The 19,466-nt window shown below is 41.2% G+C and overlaps 1 protein-coding gene across 1 annotated transcript in view; it reads right to left on the bottom strand.

Annotated features, from left to right (window-relative positions):
- The window catches only part of NRG1 (neuregulin 1), a gene marked incomplete at both ends in the record, with an annotated part of 173,024 nt that overhangs the window by 136,510 nt on the left and 17,048 nt on the right, over positions 1–19,466 (bottom strand). The window contains one exon of the mRNA XM_082301817.1: positions 5,665–5,842. Within this exon, the coding sequence (XP_082157943.1) occupies positions 5,665–5,842 (178 nt within the window). The remainder of the gene's footprint in view (positions 1–5,664; positions 5,843–19,466) is intronic.

The following is a 19,466-nucleotide window of genomic DNA, read 5'->3' as shown; positions in this document are numbered from 1 at the left end:
GGGCTTCTGAAGCAACCAAAATGTTCAGTGTCATTTTTCAACTCATCCTTGTGAGCCAGCCCTACCTCCATCACAGGACCCTATCCCATCTGGTACCAAACATGTGCTTATTGGCAGCTCAGCCTTCCCTGCCTCTATGTGAAGGTCCTGCTGATGAGGAGTCAGCCCTGTGGCCCTCATGGAATGAAAGCAGCGTGCTAGGTGGACCCCTCTCTCCCAGAAACATGCATGGCAAGAGTTTCCCCTCATGTCCTGAAAGAGGACTGCTTTCCTGAGGCCACTGGGCTTGCAAGAGGGAGGAGCAGCCAAGCCAGGATTAGCAATTTACTCAGGTTTACTCAAATGGTAAAGAAATGAATAGCTGAGTATTTGGGCTCCCTTCTCAGGAAATGTTAGGAGCCCAGTTCCCAGTGCTGAATTAATTTACTGGGCTGCACTTCAGACAGCATACAAGAACAGACTCTAGCTGGTGGCAACCATTAATATATATGAGAAAAAAGTGGTAGAGGCACTGACAGAGGTGTCCAAAAGTTGAATGCTACTGGACCACTGCGTGAAAATTTTACACCTGACTAACAGCTATGCTTATACAACAGTAAAAGTGGTCTGCTTTTTAATTTGCCTGCCCGCCTTCGCAACAGCCTGTTGAGGGCCTGGCCAGGAATGTCGTGCATTGTTCTACACCACCTAACAGCTTGTGTGGACATGTGGTATTTCCTATATTGCAACAGGTTATCTCTCAGCCATACTTGCAGACACTTGTCTAGATGGAGAGGGAGCTGTAGCCTTAGGAAGCTTCAAAAGCCAAAGTTTTTAAGAGGCTTACTGTTTTTAAGAATTCACTGTAACCCAGTGAAAAGGAAGGAAGCACAGCTGCAGCTACATCACTGATGTGGATGCCCAATGGATATTTGCTGCAATCTTTTCCATATATTAAGTAATATTGATGCAAACTACTTTTGTGGCATGCTTGGCTTTGTGAAGAAACTCTCTGCCCTGCACATTTATTTTTATTGTTTTTGTTTTACTTGATTCATATGGGAAAAGGCAAGGAATTGTGTCTTCCTTTTACGATTTTATTATTACATTACAATAGGTGAAGCAACAGTATTTCTTACAAATCCATTTCTAACAAGCCAAATTTACTCTTGGTTTTAGAAAAAAACCCTGTAAGAAGTTTTGTCTCTGAGAGCAGGAGAAATAGTATGAATATTTATAGCCTTAAAAATATCATTGAGAGGTATTGGGACAGAATTCAAAAGAGTCAGAGCAGAAGATGACTCATTAATGGCTGTAAATGAAGCAGTTTCCTAGCAATACAGTACTCCAACAGTACTCACTTAGAGCCCCTGATAAGGGATTTTGTTTTTAAAGGCTTGTCCTTTTCTCAAACTATACCATGCTACTCCAAAAAAAATGCCACTCCCCGTAAGATTTGCTTCTGCTGAATCTTTAGCTCATTGCCACTATGACACTGCTGAGCTTGTATTCATACATGAAGGGTAAAGAAACACATCTGCAGAATGCAGTCCCAGCCCACCTTATCTGATTGCTTGAATTCATTTTGCTTCCAGTCTCCATCTGTCATCCAGAATTGCCTGTCTGCAGGCAAATATCCAGGCTAAGCTTGGGTGAAGCTCAAGGAACAGGGCACTTACACACACAGTTTCCTCATGCACTACTGCACCCAAAGCCAACAGCTGTAAGTGGCAAACACCTTGTCTCTGCCACAAAAAACCCCCAACTCTGATAAGGGAGTCTCTCTTCATGTAATGAAGAGCACCTGACTTGTACAGCACAAGAAATCAGAGAAGGAAAATGATATGCTATCATTTTCCATGGGAAATGTTAGCTGGTAGGTGAAAAACCCTTGTCTGGGGTCTGCTTTCTCTGTATCTCTACTGTCACAAAGAAATAGCTTAGACCCTGGACACACAAATCAACCAATCATGGCCTCACCAATCATCAGCAATCAGCAGCAGAAACTCACTGACTGCATGCTCTTACTCAGACAAATTTGAATGAGTGCTTTAAATGTCTTTTATTAAAATGTAAAGTCATTCAGTATCTCTTGACTCTCCAGTGTAATGAGAAGGAATATAGCCATTTAGTGGATTCACCTGCTGTACTGTCATAGAAGTATAAAATCAGAGTAGTTTGCGTTGGCAGGGTCCTTAAAGATCAGTAGTTCCAACCCACTTTCCACAGACAGGGGCATCTTTCACTGGACCCGGTTACTCAGAAAGCCTCACCCTTCCTGGCCTTGGAACACTTCCAAGGATACGGAATCCACAAGCTTTCTGGGCTACAGGTGTCAGTGCCTCCCCACACTCACAGTAAAAAATGTCTTCCTAATACCTAACCTAAAACTACCCTTCTTCAGTTCAAGGAGATTCCCCTTGCCATGTCACTCCATACCCCTGTAAAAAGTCCTTCTCCAACCTTCTTGTAGCCCTCCCTCCAGGCACTGAAAGGTGCTGTAAGGTCTTCCCAAAGCCTTCTCCTCTCCAGGGTGAACAGTCCCCACTCGCTCAGCCTGTCTTCATAGAAGGGGTGCTCCAGCCCAATGATCAACCTAATGGCTCTTCTCTGGACTCACTCCAACATGTCCATGTCTTTCTTGTGTTGGGGGCCCCAGAGATGGACACAGTAGTCCAGGTGGGGCCATCACATGCTGGGGCTTGGCACCCTCTGAATCAACCACCCTGAAGCCATCCTAGGGAGCTTGGAAGAGTGAAACTGTTTGACAGGCAAAGCAGTCTTTGGAAGGCTAAGTTTTGAGGAAGCCTGCATTGCCACAGGGGCTTCTGCACTCTTAAAACACTAAGGAAACAGCATCTGCTCCACTTTGGCAAATCTTTTGATCCAGTACTATTCACACTGGCCAATGTGCAGAACCACCAAGCTGATGTATTATCTTTTCCTTGCCTACTTCAGGTATAAAGCTAAGGTCTTCATTTTTAATTTCTGAGGAAGACGCTTCATCATACTGCCAGATATTTTGCAGTTTGTTAAAAACCTAAGGCTATTTAGCTTTAGCTCTGGCTATGTAGCCGAACCAAAGAAACATTTATTTTTATTCCAACAATAAACAGGTTTTATTCTGCCATCCCACAATGAAGGGTGATTTCTTGCAAAATACTACATGGTAGAAGTTAGTGGCCATTGGGCACTAGATATAAACTTTGTGAGGTTTTGGTAAATGTTAGAAAATGTTATTTTCAAGTGTTTGGATTGAAGATGTCAATAAGGCTGTGGTACTCTGCATGCTAATGGTTCTTCAGAAACACAGCCTGCTTTTTACGTAGCCATTTGAACTTTAAAACAAACATTAATCCCAGACAGCTTATCAGCTACTCTAACCTTCATACTTGATGTTTCTCACACTTGGTAACAGTAAAAAATTCACACTAAAATGCTTGTTGTAACAATACAGCAGCATGTGAACATGACAAACATTTATCAGTGGGCTATAATGAAAAAACGCACAGAATATAAGTGGGGAAAAAACTCCTTGATCTGATACTCCTCTAATTTGCAATGGGATCTTTTTAATGTGGCTTTGCTTACTGAAATGTGTATGTCTTTTTATGCATTCATTTACACTGCATTTTCCCCCACTCTTCTTTAGCTTTACAACTCGTGTCTGTCCCACTTTTCATCAAAATAAAATCCATTTTCTCTTAAGCTGTTCATTTCTACTCACTCCTGGATGTACACATGAATAGCAAAAGAAGAAATGGCAAAGCACTGACACATCCCTAAATTAAAATGTCAAAGTAGGAAGGCAGAGAAAATCCTTCAGATGTCAGCAGACATCCCTTGTCTTTCCCCCTTTTGTACTCTACATCTAGTGACTTTCATGTCTCTAACTGGAAGTGCTTCTCCATTCCACACTGACATTTCCAAAACACACGAGAGAAATTCCAACAATGAGTGGTATCATTGTGACTGGGGAAGCACAAATGTGTGAAATACAGGTCAAAGCCTGCGCCCTGTCCACTTATGGTGAGTGAAGATGACTTGGTTATTTCTATCTTCCACAAAAAGGCACAATTTTAGTCTTTTTCATTATGTATTTTTGGAGAATTTTAAATAATTTTTGGCACATCGAGCTCAAAAATAATCTCACACACTCCACATGCATCAATATCAAATCAATAGCTATCAGTTTCCCTTCTGACAGCTCCTCAAACCTTTTTGGGGGCAAAAAAACCACAGAGAAGTGAACTGGCAAAAGGCAGTTCCTGATTCAATGCTGAACTGATAAAGTCCAGCCCCAGAAAGTGAAATCCTAGCCCCAGTGAGTTTGGTCAATCAGCATCAGCCAAAATGTAAGTGGAGAAAATACTGATTGCTGCTCACAGGCAGCACTGGGTTGCTGGGAAAGCTGAAGGCTAGGCTCTGATCTGAACATTTTCTTTACAGAATAGACTGAAAATACAACTCTGACGGAGACATATGGCTCTGCAAATGAGTCCAGACAATTTGCCAGGCTATCTGCCACCTGGAACAGCTCCATTTTGCAAATGCTGGAAGGAGACATCACAGGTTCCTTCTTGACATCTGTGCGACTGTGGCATGGGGGCTGTGGTGATGCTGCTCTGCCCCTCTCCATGTTTCACCTTGTGCCCCAGGCTGGGGTACAAGAAACTTCAAAGGAGGCAGGATTTCTGAATTTTAACCTGAATAACTCTAAAAGGTCAAATGTCTATTTGACTATGGCTTGTTTTGTCTAGCAAGGTGAGCCCTGACACAAAGTATGGGGGCACTGAACACCTTGGAAAGAAAAATCTCTTGCAGAGTCCATTCCAAACCTTCTGTGTCTTGAATGAAGGGAAGGCATGCCATAGTGCAGCAGAGAGCAGCCCTACCTACAGAGAGCAGAAGTGAGAGTTGAAGGACTGTGTTCAAATAGATTTTCGTAGCTGGTGACAATTAAAACTTTTTAACCTATACAACAAACTAGAGATCAAACAGTAAAAGCCTTCTTCTGTCTCAATGCAGCAAAAGCACTCTCCCCTGCAGAAACAAGGCACCAGTCCATCTTTTGGCACTGGTCATCAGTCACATGTAGGGGGCACTTTCCACCAGACAGGAGGATAGGATTTGCATGCTTTGCTATTCATCTGACATCTGCTACACCAGTGCCTTGTTCTGCAAGTGCAGGAATGCCTCTGGTAAAGGACTACTGCATGCTTGCATAAGACATTTAGAGCTAATGAGGACAGCATCCAGCCCTTCTTAAGGACTAAACTGCTTGAAAAGCAAATCTCTAAAATATTTCAAAATCTGCACTCCTTTGACGATTTTAAGTGCTCTTTGATTTTAGACAATAAACATAAGGTACCTCTGTTCTTGTTAGCAGTTTAAAAATGGCCTGTCTCCAAGGTTTACTGGTTAAAATCACAGCCTTTGGCTATCGGAAAACAGATATAAATTGAAAAGGGAAAATTAATTATGAAATCTTTATACAACATTCACACTTCATTCATACTTTAAGGAAAAAAACCACTGGTGTCTGTTTCCTTAAATTTTCTTCCTCTGTGACTCACAGCTTTCAGCTTTGTGTTACTCCAGTTAACAACTTCAATGCTTGTGTTCTGGTGAACATCACTTCCCAGCCCTCCAAGCCCCACTTGAGAGATATTACTTCGTACTTACTTTTGTTTTTTTGGGATCTTGATATTTTCCGGTCTGTTTTTTTTGGTTATTTCCTTCCCATTCTTTAACCATTTGAATCTGAGCGCAGGATACTCTGAAGTGGTTTCACACCTTAGCACTAGCTTCTGACCCACAGCAGCCTCTTGGTTTTTCATTTCCTTCAATTTGAGGGGCACCGCTAAAGAAATAAAAGAGTGTGCTGGTGATTAGGCCATCCTCAAAAGGGAAAACATCGCTTACTCAAGTTGAGCTAGGCAAGTCATGGAGAGCAAAACCCCAAACAGACTAACAATGCTTCTGCAAAACCCCCTGAAAAACAAGGATGTGTACTGTCCTTAAAGCATAAGAGCACATTTAATGACAGCCTACTTTGACCCTTTGGAGCTCTCCTACGACAGCCTTACAACTTGCAAGCCGCAGTGAGAACCAAAGTACTGCTTCTGAATACAGCATGGAGCACTAACAACATTATTTGATTGTGTGCACCTAGGGACAAGACAGCACACCGTAGCAGGCACCTCTGGTTGGTAACACAGAAAGGCAAAGGGAGGGTATCTTGCTGCTTTACTAATTTCAATTGCTATGAGTCACGGGCTACCCAAAGGCTCCAGGTGCAACTGATCTGACACAGAGTTAAAAGCATAAATATAAGCTCTACAGCCTCCCTCGTCTCAGGGAAAGGCTTTTGCTACAGCCAAACATTATAACCCACATTATACACCTACCTCAAACCTCAGCTTGGCCATATCCTTTCCCTGAGGCAAAAGACAACAGGCTTGGAAGCCCATCAACAGAATCAATATCAATTAAGGGTATTTTGGACCCAGAAGGGGACACTGCATTGAAAAGGCTCAGCCAACACACTTAGGGTTCCAGCTGATGCATCTCAATTTCTACTGTGTTGTAGCAATAACGTTTCTTGTATGTGTAAACCTCAAACCATTTCAGGCTTTCTAAGTTATAGACCTCTAATATTACACGAGTCCTGGTCTTTGAGCACAGGCTTCACAGGAAGATGCAGTCCCTTTGTGAGATGCTACCCTTCATTTGACCCCGTGTGCTAGCTGTAAACCAGCCACTTCTGTGCTCCAGTGTATAGGCAAAACACCTATACTTGACCTTGCTTCCCCTGAGGCTTAAGATAACACCTTTACCACACAAACAGGGAGGGCTAATATAGGGTACTGCAGCTGGTCTGCTGATGGGTGATAGCCTGTAAGTCCATCCTCACTCAGCTGCGCCCTGCCTGAATCTCCAGGGAGTCACTATTGCTGTGCAGTACCTCCAGCTGCAGGGCATTTTGTTTCTTGAACAGTTGGAATATTGTCCAAGGACACAAATGGCCATCCTGGTCAAATGATTCTCCATAAGATGCAGACCAGGAGCACCCAAAGAGACACCAAAAGGTCTCCAACAGAGTCCTGTGCAAGAAAACGTCCTAACAAACTGGACACTCTTGATTATGTTTTGGTACATGTTCCTCATGTGTTTGTGGGGACTTGCTGATCAGTTGCCCTTAATTATGATTCCAATAAGACAAAAAACAAGCAGCACCATCACAGCCATAATTATGAGAAGCCTGAATAAAGAACAAATATGCACATGCCCAGTAAGTGTGTGACTGTTGAAGGCAGCAGCATGGCCTGTCCCACATGTAAGGCAGCCTTCCTCACCCCAGGAAAGCCCAGGGAAACACTTAATTCCCTGGAAATTGAGCCCTGAGCGGCATAAACAGTGGTAGCTGGGAAAATGTGGTCTGCAGTGAGTGACCAAATGAAGTGATGCTGCGACACCAGCAGAAGACAGAAGAGGGACAGAGTAGTCTTCCATAATTAAAAAGTGTCTGATTAAGAAGAAAGTGACAACCTTTTCTATGTACCTTGGCTGGCGTGGACAACAAGTTTGTGGAAGGAAGCGTTCTAGACATCAGCAAAATGTCTGAGAGGGAGACTTCTCTGGGAATGGCATCCATGGATGTTGTACATGCAGGGTACATGCACATCTGTCAGGGTGGCATTGTGATGGATCAGGTAAAGGCCCAGCATTTCATGACCAGAAAATCTTTTCATATGTTGGTTTCCATTTTCTCCCACTCCCTCGGATAATTTTGGAAATTTCAGTGTGTTCTCAAAATGCAATGAAAACAATTTTTGATTTTGGAAAAACAAGTGCCCACACACCATCCTGAAACCAATATGTTTAAATACATACACTTTTATAAGTGTGTGTTTGTATATATATATATTCATTTATATAAGAACACACATAAATATTGTCTGAATATAAATATTATATTTTAAAAAATAATAATATTTAAAAATTCCAACAAAAATAATTAGCATTAAGTAAGAGCCTTACTACTGAGGCTTGTGCTGACCATTTCATTCTATCATTAAAGAGTTAAGGTTATAGTCTTTTGTCACTATGTAAGAAAATGAGCTGCAGAGGTTTGAAATACAAAGGCAGTATTTCTTATTTTACCATATTTCACTTGTTATAGTCCTAGTTCATATCTTGCATAAATTAAAAGCATAACCACAATTGCAAGAATGAAAATTTTTGTGCTAAAGACTTCAACTAGTTATTGGCTGTTCTTTCAACATAGCAATGTGAAACTGGGAATAAAAGAGAGATGCCATTTTGTTCCTGATTTTTATTTTAATTCAGTATTATCTGCTCAAAATGACTTGCAGATTTTTTTCCTCCATCAGAGCTGTCAGTGAAAAAAGGAAAAGTGTTAAATTAATATGCTCAACTCTTGCCATAATTCAGGAGTTACCGGGAAACATAAAAGAGGATTTAATCAATGGCAGTGACCCTCACTAATTCACAGTAACTCGCTGTCCAAGCATGCAGGCTCTCCAGGGAACACAGTAAAAGCTGTTCACAGACATGACAGAAAGGAGATTGTTTCTTTGGGTTTTTTTTATTCTTTTCATTTACATTATGTTTCTTTCCTTTCAGTCGCAGTTTCGCAAAAGTTAATCAGACCTGCCAGGCATATGAGAAAGCTTGTGCTGATAAAACTACAGCATTGTGCGCTTGGATCAAGGTCAGCTACAGCTTCCACTGTTGCAAGAGGTAACTGACTTTCATCACAGTCTGTGCCAATTCTACGGTGCTGGTAAGACAGGACCTTGTCTGCAGGGTAAAAATGCTTTGAGAAGAGACAGAAATGGTTATAATGATAACTAGACACGGCTCCCCCTGACGCTGCCCTCCCCTTGCCTCTTTACCCCTTCCCCCTTTGTCCCCACAGCATCTCCTGCCAGCTTGGCTCCTTTCCACTTCTCCTTGTGGTGCCTGTCACGCAGGACCGCTCCTGCCGCTGGCGAGGCTTCTGCCCACTGTCTGAGGCAGGCAGGAACGAGGCAGGAAGGGCAAGGAAAACATTTTCTGCATTTCCTACATGTAGATGGAGGCTGAAATGCCATCAGGGACACAAGGATTTGGTCAAAATGAAAATGGAAGGGAGCCTCACAGCATTTCCTACAGGTCACTTTTTGGGCAGTGCTGTTATGAGCAGCTCTGGTATGGCAGCAGCAGGGCCCTTACACATGCCATCCATCACAGAATGACAAGGGCCAGGGAGCAAAGAAAACAGACAAATCCTGAAGAGAAAAAGCATAAACTGAGTGTGGAACTACCCTGAAAGAGGAGCTGCTTGAATGAAAGATGTGGTGGGGCATCTACTTTATCTGTATTCCTTGTGCCAAAATGCGGTAGGGCCTCATATTTAAGAGTCAATAAGACACACAGAAAGGCACCCAGGCTTTTCACACTACCCAGTCAGGATGTCTCTCTGTGACCCATGGTCCTCCCCTGCTTTGACAGACTTTCTAAGAAAGCAACAAGGGTGGTAACAGCGAGAGAACACAAAGCAGTGGACCCGTAGTGTCAGCAAAAGCCCCACACGGTTGGAAGGGTTTAACAGGAAAAGCAAGCAAGGTGTTAGATCTTTCCTTATTAAGATGGCTTGAATAGCTGTCATTTTGTTAGCAATTTTTTTCAGCAACTTATGTCTGCTGGCCTGCATAATATCATTGCAGATAAGGAACACGCATTTCCATATTCTCTCTGCACAAGACTCACTGATAATGTATGACTGCAGATAACTTCTTCTCCCCGGACTTGTGAGTTTGGCAAAGAACATCAATCTCCCCACTTTCAGTATTTGATTGTATAGTTAATCTGCATGGAAGCTTAACACATTGAATAAATTAAACAGGAAACCTGCAAAATATTATCACACAACCACACTCAGCTGAAATTCCATGAGTGGTTGTTTTTATTTCCTTGTCTCTTCTTTCCCTAGGAAGGTGCAAAGCCTTTTGACAGCCTGAGCACAGGAATGTATTAGGCATGCTTACCAGTAGGCACATGCGCAGAGTTTGCTGCACAAAATTGTGACCAACAGCTTGGTGAGGGGTAATAGAAGCCACCAGAATAACACCCATTGCCTTGGCCTCAGATTTACTGCCTTTTTTTTTTTTTTTTTTGCATAATGCTCAAGGCAGGGAAGTAATGCAGGACAAATCATATTATTTCCAAAAGCCTTCTCCCCTTGCATATGAGATTATAATCAAGGTCAGGCTTATCATCAGCAGACCAGGTCTTCTGAATATATAAGCTACACTTTAAAATGTATACTGCTCCGACTTAGACAAAAAGCCTCCCCTCGAAGCCCCCAAAACCCTAACCAAACAAATAAAACAAAACCCCAAGCCAAACAACAACAAAAATCCACAAACAAACAAATAAAACCCACAAAAATTTGCATTGCATCTCTTGGTTTTAATCTTCCTATTATTCTCTCAGGCAACATTTGAATTTTGAACACTTTTCACAATCTGCCTACTTCCTGCAAGCATGCTGTCTCTGTGCAGATTACCTACATGATAAAACACCGTGGGTAATGATAGGAGATAATACCAAACAACCAGCTCTCCAAAATACCACAGTAACTGAACACAAGCTGAAGGACTGAAAAACCAAACAAATCATTTAGTTACTTAATGGGAATTTATGAATTCTTTTGAAAATACTGCCAGATACATTTCAGCTCTGGGTCTTGATACTTGAATACTTGTGTCTGTTGCTGAAGAGCAAAAGGAAAATGCAAACCTGACATTTGTCTTGAAGTACACATAAAACCAAGATCCACAGAGTATCACCCATTCTAGTGATGTTAAAATGAAAATTTTACAAAAATTTTAGGTATTGCAAAGGCCAAAAGAAAGGGGAGTGACAAAGCAATGGCTAGCAACATGGTCAGGAGCCAAGAAATAGAGCAATAGAGAGATATAGCACTACAGCCATGTTCTTTAAACACTGGAACAGCATGGAATCAGCAAATACCTCTATAAATCAGAGTAACTACTCCCAAAAGCCAGTACAAATCCAACTGCTACTCTGATAACCTGACGGGTTTAGGTATGATGGTACTGAAGTCTCACTTGGTCCTTTCAAAGAAATGCAGCACCAACAAACCTATAGATCTGTACCTAAAATATTTGTTTATTTGGTGTGAGGTGCTTTCAAGTGCATGCTATGTCATGCCAGTATGCCTGGATATTTTCCCCTAGCCAAGAAACTGCTCTGTGAGCTTGCATTAATCTTCTCTTTGTTCTCTCTGTCAGAAGCCCAGTAAACCCCTCCAATGAGAGTACCATGGGCCAATTCATAATTTCATCTTGGGAAGGCAGGATTTTCAACAGGACACTGAAAATGGGCATATGGAAGAAGTACTATGCACGCGGAGAAGGTCTCATTCCTGTTCCTCCCTGCCCCACCTCCACTCGACAAGCAAAAAGCATCTCCAGTGGAGTGAAAAAGGATGGTAGTGACAAAACAGCATGTCTAGAAGTATCGTGTCCAGGAGCAAAAGCCTGAGAGCACCCATTTATTCAGTGTAACATGATAGTGACAGGCTGTTCATTCTCCTGCAGACACTCAAGATATCAGTTTCTGAACTTAGGCCTCCTCAGAGACAGGGAACTGTGTTCAAAGCAAAATGTAGGTTTTGCAAGAGAAGCTGGGTGTGAGTGAGTGTCTAACCTAAAGATTATGATTTAAAGGTCAACACTTAATTTACTTACTGATGATCGTGTCTGCGGGAACACACTGCCTGATTACATTAAATACTCTCTCCTCTGATTCTCAGTGCTTCAGCTGACTCCAACTGGCTGCATCCCTGTTACGCTTTGATTATCCTGTTAGACACTGTCAATATAAAAACCTGATCACACAGACTGAAAATGTGGGACAGTGTAATATCCACAAGATGACATCCAACAAGTGATTTAGGGAAAACAGCTCGTAAAGCTGATGGAAGAATCTGCAGGTCCATATTTTACATATGCGAGTGTATAAAAGTGGACTCCAGAATCTTTACTTGAACACTACACTAAAATTACAGTAACCCAAAGCACGGAAATGCTGTGCAGGATAAATCCCATGGACTTCAAGGGGACTTGCAAGTACTCAGTAATTAAAATTTTTTTTTCACAAAAAATTTTGATTTAGGAGCTGAATTTCAGGATTGCAGCTTATAGGAAGTTTGACTTAAATTGTATGACTTGAAGTCAGATGATAGAAGGAAGTGCAATTTGCCACATCATACATACATCTCTTTCTTTGCTCTCCAGTGTAAGAATGTTAACCACTAATTTCTAATTTTGCTTGAAAAAAAGCCATTCAGTAAGTCACAAAACAGAGGGCAGTGCAGCTGATAGAACCACGTAAAAGCAAAGGCTGGAACTACACTGCTAACTTGTCTGGGTCTCAGTCTTCTCTTTATGGCCAGAGTTGTAAGGTTCAGCAGATCACTTGACTGAGAAGCATGGAAAACTTAAACTTTAGGTTTCAGCTGTCATACTTGTGTAGCCACATTGGTGTGCCCCCTAAGATCATGTTGTGAAGAAAAAACCCAAACGAATGGTAAAAATCCAGAGGTTATTTCTCTGCATTAGTGACAAAAATCCAGTTCTTTGGAAACTCCCTTTTTTCCTCCCTCTTTTTGGTAGAATTTGCTTTTTTAAACAGCTTCCTTAGAGCTTAAGACTTTCAATCCCGGGGCCTGAAAGTGCTGCAGCCATCTCCTCCTCTCCCTCTCAAATTTCGTATTCTCTGGCCCCCTCTTCTTCTGCCATCATCTGAAAACACAGAGATTCCTGTGTGTCAAATCCTGTAAGCTTTTCAGACCCTGTGAACTATATTACATTTTGAAACTCTTGTTTTCATCTCCTCTGGCCTCCAGTTGCTTCTCCACCCCTTTCAGCGTTTCTCCACCATGCTCTTTCTCTTCACACTGTTCCAGCAAAGCTGGGATTCTCACATGCAAAGGACATGAGTCATTGCTTTGTTCTGATCCCCGTCACAGAGGCCCATTTTTGCTTCTGGTTTACACTGTTTTCTTGGCTTTGTAGCATTTTCTGATTCTGCAGTAGTTGCACCTCACAGACAAAGTGTACCATGCTGCAGCCAATAAATTGCCCAATGCAGATCTATCCATAGCAGGCTTTCACATGTCTAAAAATTTTCCTCCTCCTCCTGAGGCTGTGAAAGTCTTAAGGGAAAGAATAACAATACACATCCAGCAACACTGCCAGCACACTTTTACGTCCCTGGTTAGAGGTATTCCTAATTAAGTATAGCATATTGTCCCTACTCCTCCAATGAGATCTCAGTCATATATGTATAGGAGAAAAAACCTGCATCAAGCAGAATTTAAAAAACATCAGACAATGTTATAGGCACAGGATTAACATAAACTTTCCCAGTATTATTTTCCATTTTGAACAAGAAAACCAGAAGGACCTCCTGTCCACAAGGATATCTTATTACAAAATGATAAAACACAGAGAGTAGGGAGTGTCATGACAGGTGAAATACAGTGGAAATGGTGGTCAGAAGGCAATTCCCCAAATGTGGAATGAAGGTTACCGTAACAGGTCACCACTAATCACCTCCCCCTGCATGGGTTCACAGAGATAGAGTCACTGCCACCACCAATAAGGACACATGAGTAATCTGATCTTGGGGATATAACCACTGGAAAGAATAATTAGCATACAGGAAGAACCAAAATGGAATTCCCCAAAACGATTGCCTCCTCAAAGACTCAAACAATCTCCCTCTCACAAAGTTCACACAGAGGCCAGCACTCTTCACAAATTAGATGAGAAAATATCTGGATATCCCAAGGCACAACTGGAAGTTTAGGAGGTTCATTTGTCTTCTACTGTTCCTCCCTGCAAAGAACCACTCACCCATGTTGAAATTTTGGGGTGGGAATGTGGAAAACCAAAGCTGAAACCTGTCTGCTGGCTTGCTTGACATGAACAGAAAGAAAATCAAATCACAGAAATGAATTTGGGAAAAAACAAGATTAATTGGAGCCTTAAAATGAAGAAGTTGCTGTTGCATTATTGGGTGCATAAAATATTTACAGCAGTGTGAAGAATTTTGAAACTTTCAAGACACTGATTTGCTAATGCACAAGTCAAACTTAACACTGTGGGTATGGTTCCTCATTCGCCACTTTCCTTCCCCTCCTCTCATTTAAATTCCTTGTGGTCAGCTCTCCTAGCAATACTCCCTTTCTAGGATTTGTGTGGGTGTTCAGCATAGGCTGTGGAAAGATGTAGGCCTACAAAAACATCTGTGTACTAAAAGACTGCACAGAAAAAACCTCTGGAAAGCAAGGGTAGTTCTTCCACTGCAGCCTCAAAGGTTTTCTTAATAATTTTCTTCTGGTGTTGATCACAGAGCAGAGCATGTGCCAGGCCGATCCCAGCTATATAACACCTGAAAATTCAATGTCCCCTGCCTCTGCCTGCCTGCCTTAAACTCCACCAGATAGAAAAGGAATGGAGGTATTGTTGGTGCCTCCATTCCTACGTCGTTTTGAAATATGACTGCTTTTGTACCTGCACGCTAAAGGAAAAATCACACGGTCTGATAATTCCAGAAGTGACACACCCACAGCAAAAGGATGTGCTCTTCCCCAGGGGCACAGCACAACTAGTCCAGGTCACTTCAGGTGACAAAAGAAGTGGTCATAACTCAGAAGAGTCTGCTGGAAAAACAAAAAACCTTTATTATTTTTTTTTTTAACAGAAGGAGAGTGCAAACACTTTAGCCAATGAGAGAGAAAACCATTTGCCTCATTTCAGGAACTAGGGAACTGGATACACCCAGTCACTGCACAAAAATCATGAGCTCAAACCCAGCTCAGCAAAAATTTAAACATTGCATCTAACATTATGGAGCTGCACAGTGTGCAGAGAGATCTCATAATGTACCCTTCAATATAATTTACTTCCAACATACTTGAACTCCATATTTATAGTCTGCAGCTATGGCAAAACAGAAATGGAAACTGCAGTGAAAAGGAAGCATTTATGTCACAACTGTTGAACATGTACGTCCTATCTTCAAATGAAAACTTGAACAAAATTCTTACAAATATGGCTAAATACTTGCAATTGGGAACAGCTTGCAAAAATATATAATTGGAAGTATCTCCATTGGCTAAATTATTATGCAAGATTAGACATCCTTTTAAAGGTCAACCTCCAAAAAATCCATAACCACATGGTAAGTAAAGCGTGCAGAAACATGCCATGGCGCAGCAATCACTGGAGGAGGGACAAGGCAAATTATGCACCTCTGAAATGGTTTTTGGACTTAAGACAAAAGTTTAAAAATTATGCAGGGAAAATGACATGGCTCTTAAAAGTATATTCCAGATCAACAGTAGGTGCTGTAATTGCATACCAGGAAATGGGTGTGAATGGTAAGAATGATCCATACAGGAGTGGAATCGTCACACAAATACAGAAAAACTGTGACACAGATCTCCAGACCATCAAGTCCAGCCTGGAGCTTCTGGTTTATAACAAGGTAGCCCACACTGCCAGGTCAATCGTCTGTCAAGACCTCTCAATGGCCTTAAAATCCCTGAGTACATGAAAAAGACTAAAACATGCATCAAACAGTAATTATTTAACACTCTAACCCTTGTGATTGTGGCCACCGGTAGCTACTGTAAAGGAGGAATTACAGCTTTTATTGTAGAAGAGAAACATTCCTTAGGTAGAAGCCACAGGTGAACCTTGTGGAGCAGCTCAAATATATGAAGGGCAGTAAACAATGTGTACTGAGCCTTATTCCCCAATCTAGAGTCTCCATTAGCAGAACAGCATTTATATGGTAAATTTTAGTTAAAAAGGAGTTGGAGAATAAATTCCTACTGCCGGCAAAAAGAATACAGACATGGTAAATCAAGTAAAACTCCCTTCCCCCACTACTTTTTTAAACTCACAACTGGTTTTTGTGTGTCACAGTTTTGGATAAAATCACAGCCTGAAAATTGATTATTTCAATTTTCCAGTATCCAGGACTTTATTTTCTATATGATAAGAACTGAAGGCCCAGCACAGAACTAAGGTAAAATTCAGGCCCTGTGAAAATAAAATGCTTTGTCATTGATTCGTTACAGCTAGACTTTCAGCCCAGAAGATGGAGAAATGTGCTACAGTTTTACTGAAGGGAAAAAACAGAGAATTTATCTATATCCAAATTTGCAGAGATCGAATTAAAACATAAGTAAATTACATTTAAACCAATGCAAAGTCTCACTGTGAACACCGATTTAAACTGATTTAAAGCCAATTTATGATTAAACTCACATTAAAATCAATTCCTTCATAAATTATGTTGAATCAATAAACTTCTGGATTAAATTAGTCCTAACAGGTCTTTCTAGAGGCAACACTCTCTCTGCTTCAACAGAATTAAGAAACTTGACTTTAATGACAATGACTTTGTGTGTTAACACTGATACATGCATTCATCATTCAGGGCAGAAAGACATCAATGTGATTATAAACTTCTGCACAAAAGGACTAATCAGACCAGTGTCCCATCCCTTTCTTAACCTCCATTTCATTTCATTCTCAGCGAAAAGACACTTGAGCACAATACAGTCATTTTTCTACTACTGAGCTGGAGATTTTTGTATATCATCTTCAGTGATTTATCTGTTCCACATAATTTCTATTAGAAGTTTCAGTCTGTGGCCATTAGTGCAACAACAGGAAACTTTTTCTTTGCTTTTACTTCCTATCCAAGCCACCAACTTCAGCCATGGGTCACATGGACTGCATACACACAGCATGCAGCACAAAATGTGCTTTTTTGCTGCTGAAAAATTACTGAAGAGCACTAACAGAACAACTGCAAGCCAATCTGCAGCAAAGCTGTTTTCACAGAGTCGCACCAGACCACAAACCAGCTCTGTACAGGTTTGGACAGCTGTGCTGCAAGGAAGGCAGCAATATACATAATCCTTACTAAAACAACGTAATAGAAAGTCTCACACTAGAGTACCCTGAGACAACTCCCCAGGAAAAGGTCCAGGTTAGGAAAAGCAAGAAGGTTCCCACCCTATGGTGCTGGTGTCACGCTGCAGCTACCCAGCAGATTGCTTATCTATTTCTTGAAGAACCAGAAAAAAAAAAATTCTCCAGCCTCATCACATGTGGGTACTGTGCCTCTCTGAAGCTATCTGAAGTAACTTCAAAATCTGTTAGAGGAGGGGCTGCTCCTTATCAGGCACAGGAGGGATGCTTCCCCAGATGAGATCAAGAATGAAAACAGAGTCAAATCTCCTTTAGGGAAGATCTGCATAGTGTTCAAACTAATCCTTACACAGTGCAGTCTTTTCCTTCCTTAATTGGTCTTAAAAAAGAGGAAAAGAGGAAAAAGAAAGTGAAAAGAGGAAAAAGACAGAAGGAAAACAGAAGGAAAACAGAAGGATAAAGAAGGAAAAAAGAAGGAAAAAAGAAGGAAAACAGAAGGAAAAAAGAACGAAATAAGAAGGAAAAAGAAAAAACACAACCCCCCCAAGCAACAAAAAACCCCAACAACAACAAAAATCCCCCAAAGACCAGTCTTTCATAAACCAAACAAAACCACATTATCCTAAAAAGATGGTATCATGTCAAGTTCCAATCAAGATTTTCACTGAAAATAACATGTAACAGGCAGAATGCATAACTTTCTCCCCAACTGTGCTGAACTCTAGGGGGTTGCCAATCATTTCTTTTGTGCAGATTTTCTAGAAGACATGAGAATGAAACTCATATTACACAAATAAATCAGAGATAAAAGCTTAATCCTACAAGGGTTTTGAAAAACAGGGGTTTACATGGGAAATTTATGCAATCCCAGCAGCACAACGGTCAGGTGTATTAAGTTTCCTGTAAGACTCAGTCCTGCAAGGTGACATGACTACAGACAGCAGGGCTGTCTCACACGAAACCCAGTGGCAGGTAGGATTCACTCCTTGGTACTTTGGCTATTTTCTCACAGATTGTTCCACAGCACATGAAGCAATAAGCATACCTCTGCTTAGAAATGCTCATTTATTCTCTTTTGTCATGAGCTGTATGATGGTCTGAAGTCCATTGAGCAGACCGGGACTCTCTCTTGGGTCTCATTCACTCTTATGTTTGGGTATCACAACAGCCAGAATATTCCCTTATTAATTACAGTCTGAGATCCTGCCTACACACTGGAGGGAGGATATACCTCTGGGGAAATGCAGCAACACAGGGGCTGAAAACCCCTGTGCTAAACAGACAAAGAAGAGATACACCAAACCACTTCCTGATGGACTGGAACCTGGTTCCAGACATGTCCAAGCATCCATTTCAGTGTTTCCTTCTGCAAAATTTGTCCCACACTGTAAAGTACATAATAATGAAAGCTATGACAATGGAAGCCATAAAAGATTGATGGAAGAAGAACCACAGTAATATCAGAAAACAATGTTCATAAAAAAAGAACATAAAGGATGAGTTCACCACATCTGCTGAAATTTAATATCCTGAGTCCCCCTTCTGGCTGCAAAGGGAATTCTATGTAGGAAGTAACCAAGCTGGACACCATCATTGCAAGAGAAATTGAAACAATTAATAGAGCAAAATGCTCTGTAGATGACAAGCATTCTTCTTTCAGAGTATTAACGCATTCTGAATCTGTCTCCATCTACTGAGAGATGTCATAAAGCCCAACATGACTGAAAAACATATAATAAAAAAACCCAACAGTATAATTACACTGAAAGTCTACCATATTTTTCCATTTTAATCACTGCTTCTAGAAAGAATTTAAGGCATGCTTTGAACTTTGCAAGACATTATTTCCACGTCTGATCTTTTTTCCCACTGCTTAGTCCATGGGCTTCATGAATTTCCAGCAGTAAACAAACAGATCAAGGATGAAGGAAAAGCAGTATCAAATTAGTGTTTTCCTGAAGCCTACGGAACAATCAAGCTCTTTGCGATGGAGGAAGAGGAAGTGACCACACACTGTGTGTTTAGGGATTCTCATCAACTCTGACATGAGTTGAGAGCGAAGAGAGGGGGGGTCTAAATCCAGCAAATCACCAACAAAGTGCACGGCACCTCCAACTGCAACCTCTGCAGACCTCTCCAGGGTTGACTGAATGCACACCTAACACAGAAAATAGTCATGGAAGCCAAGGTATCCATACCAAGAAAGGCAAATAGCTCCAGGGCCAGGTACCCTCTTTCTCACAATATTTTCATCCTAACCTCTCTCAGTAGATTAAAAAAAAAAAAAAAAAAAAAAAGAAAGAAAAGAGAAGTTTTTAATTTAATTCTTCAGTATTTATCAGTACTCATGAGACGGCATTTTATTTGGTAATACTGAGATGTTTGACAGCTGTTTATCCCCATGGCTTGTTTCCCCAATCTATACATAATTTAAAT

Source organism: Coloeus monedula, assembly GCF_965178545.1.
Source record: "Coloeus monedula genome assembly, chromosome: Z".
In the NCBI taxonomy this organism is placed as follows: domain Eukaryota; kingdom Metazoa; phylum Chordata; class Aves; order Passeriformes; family Corvidae; genus Coloeus; species Coloeus monedula.
Note: the sequence above shows the minus strand (reverse complement) of the source record. Positions and strands in the feature narration are given on the sequence as shown.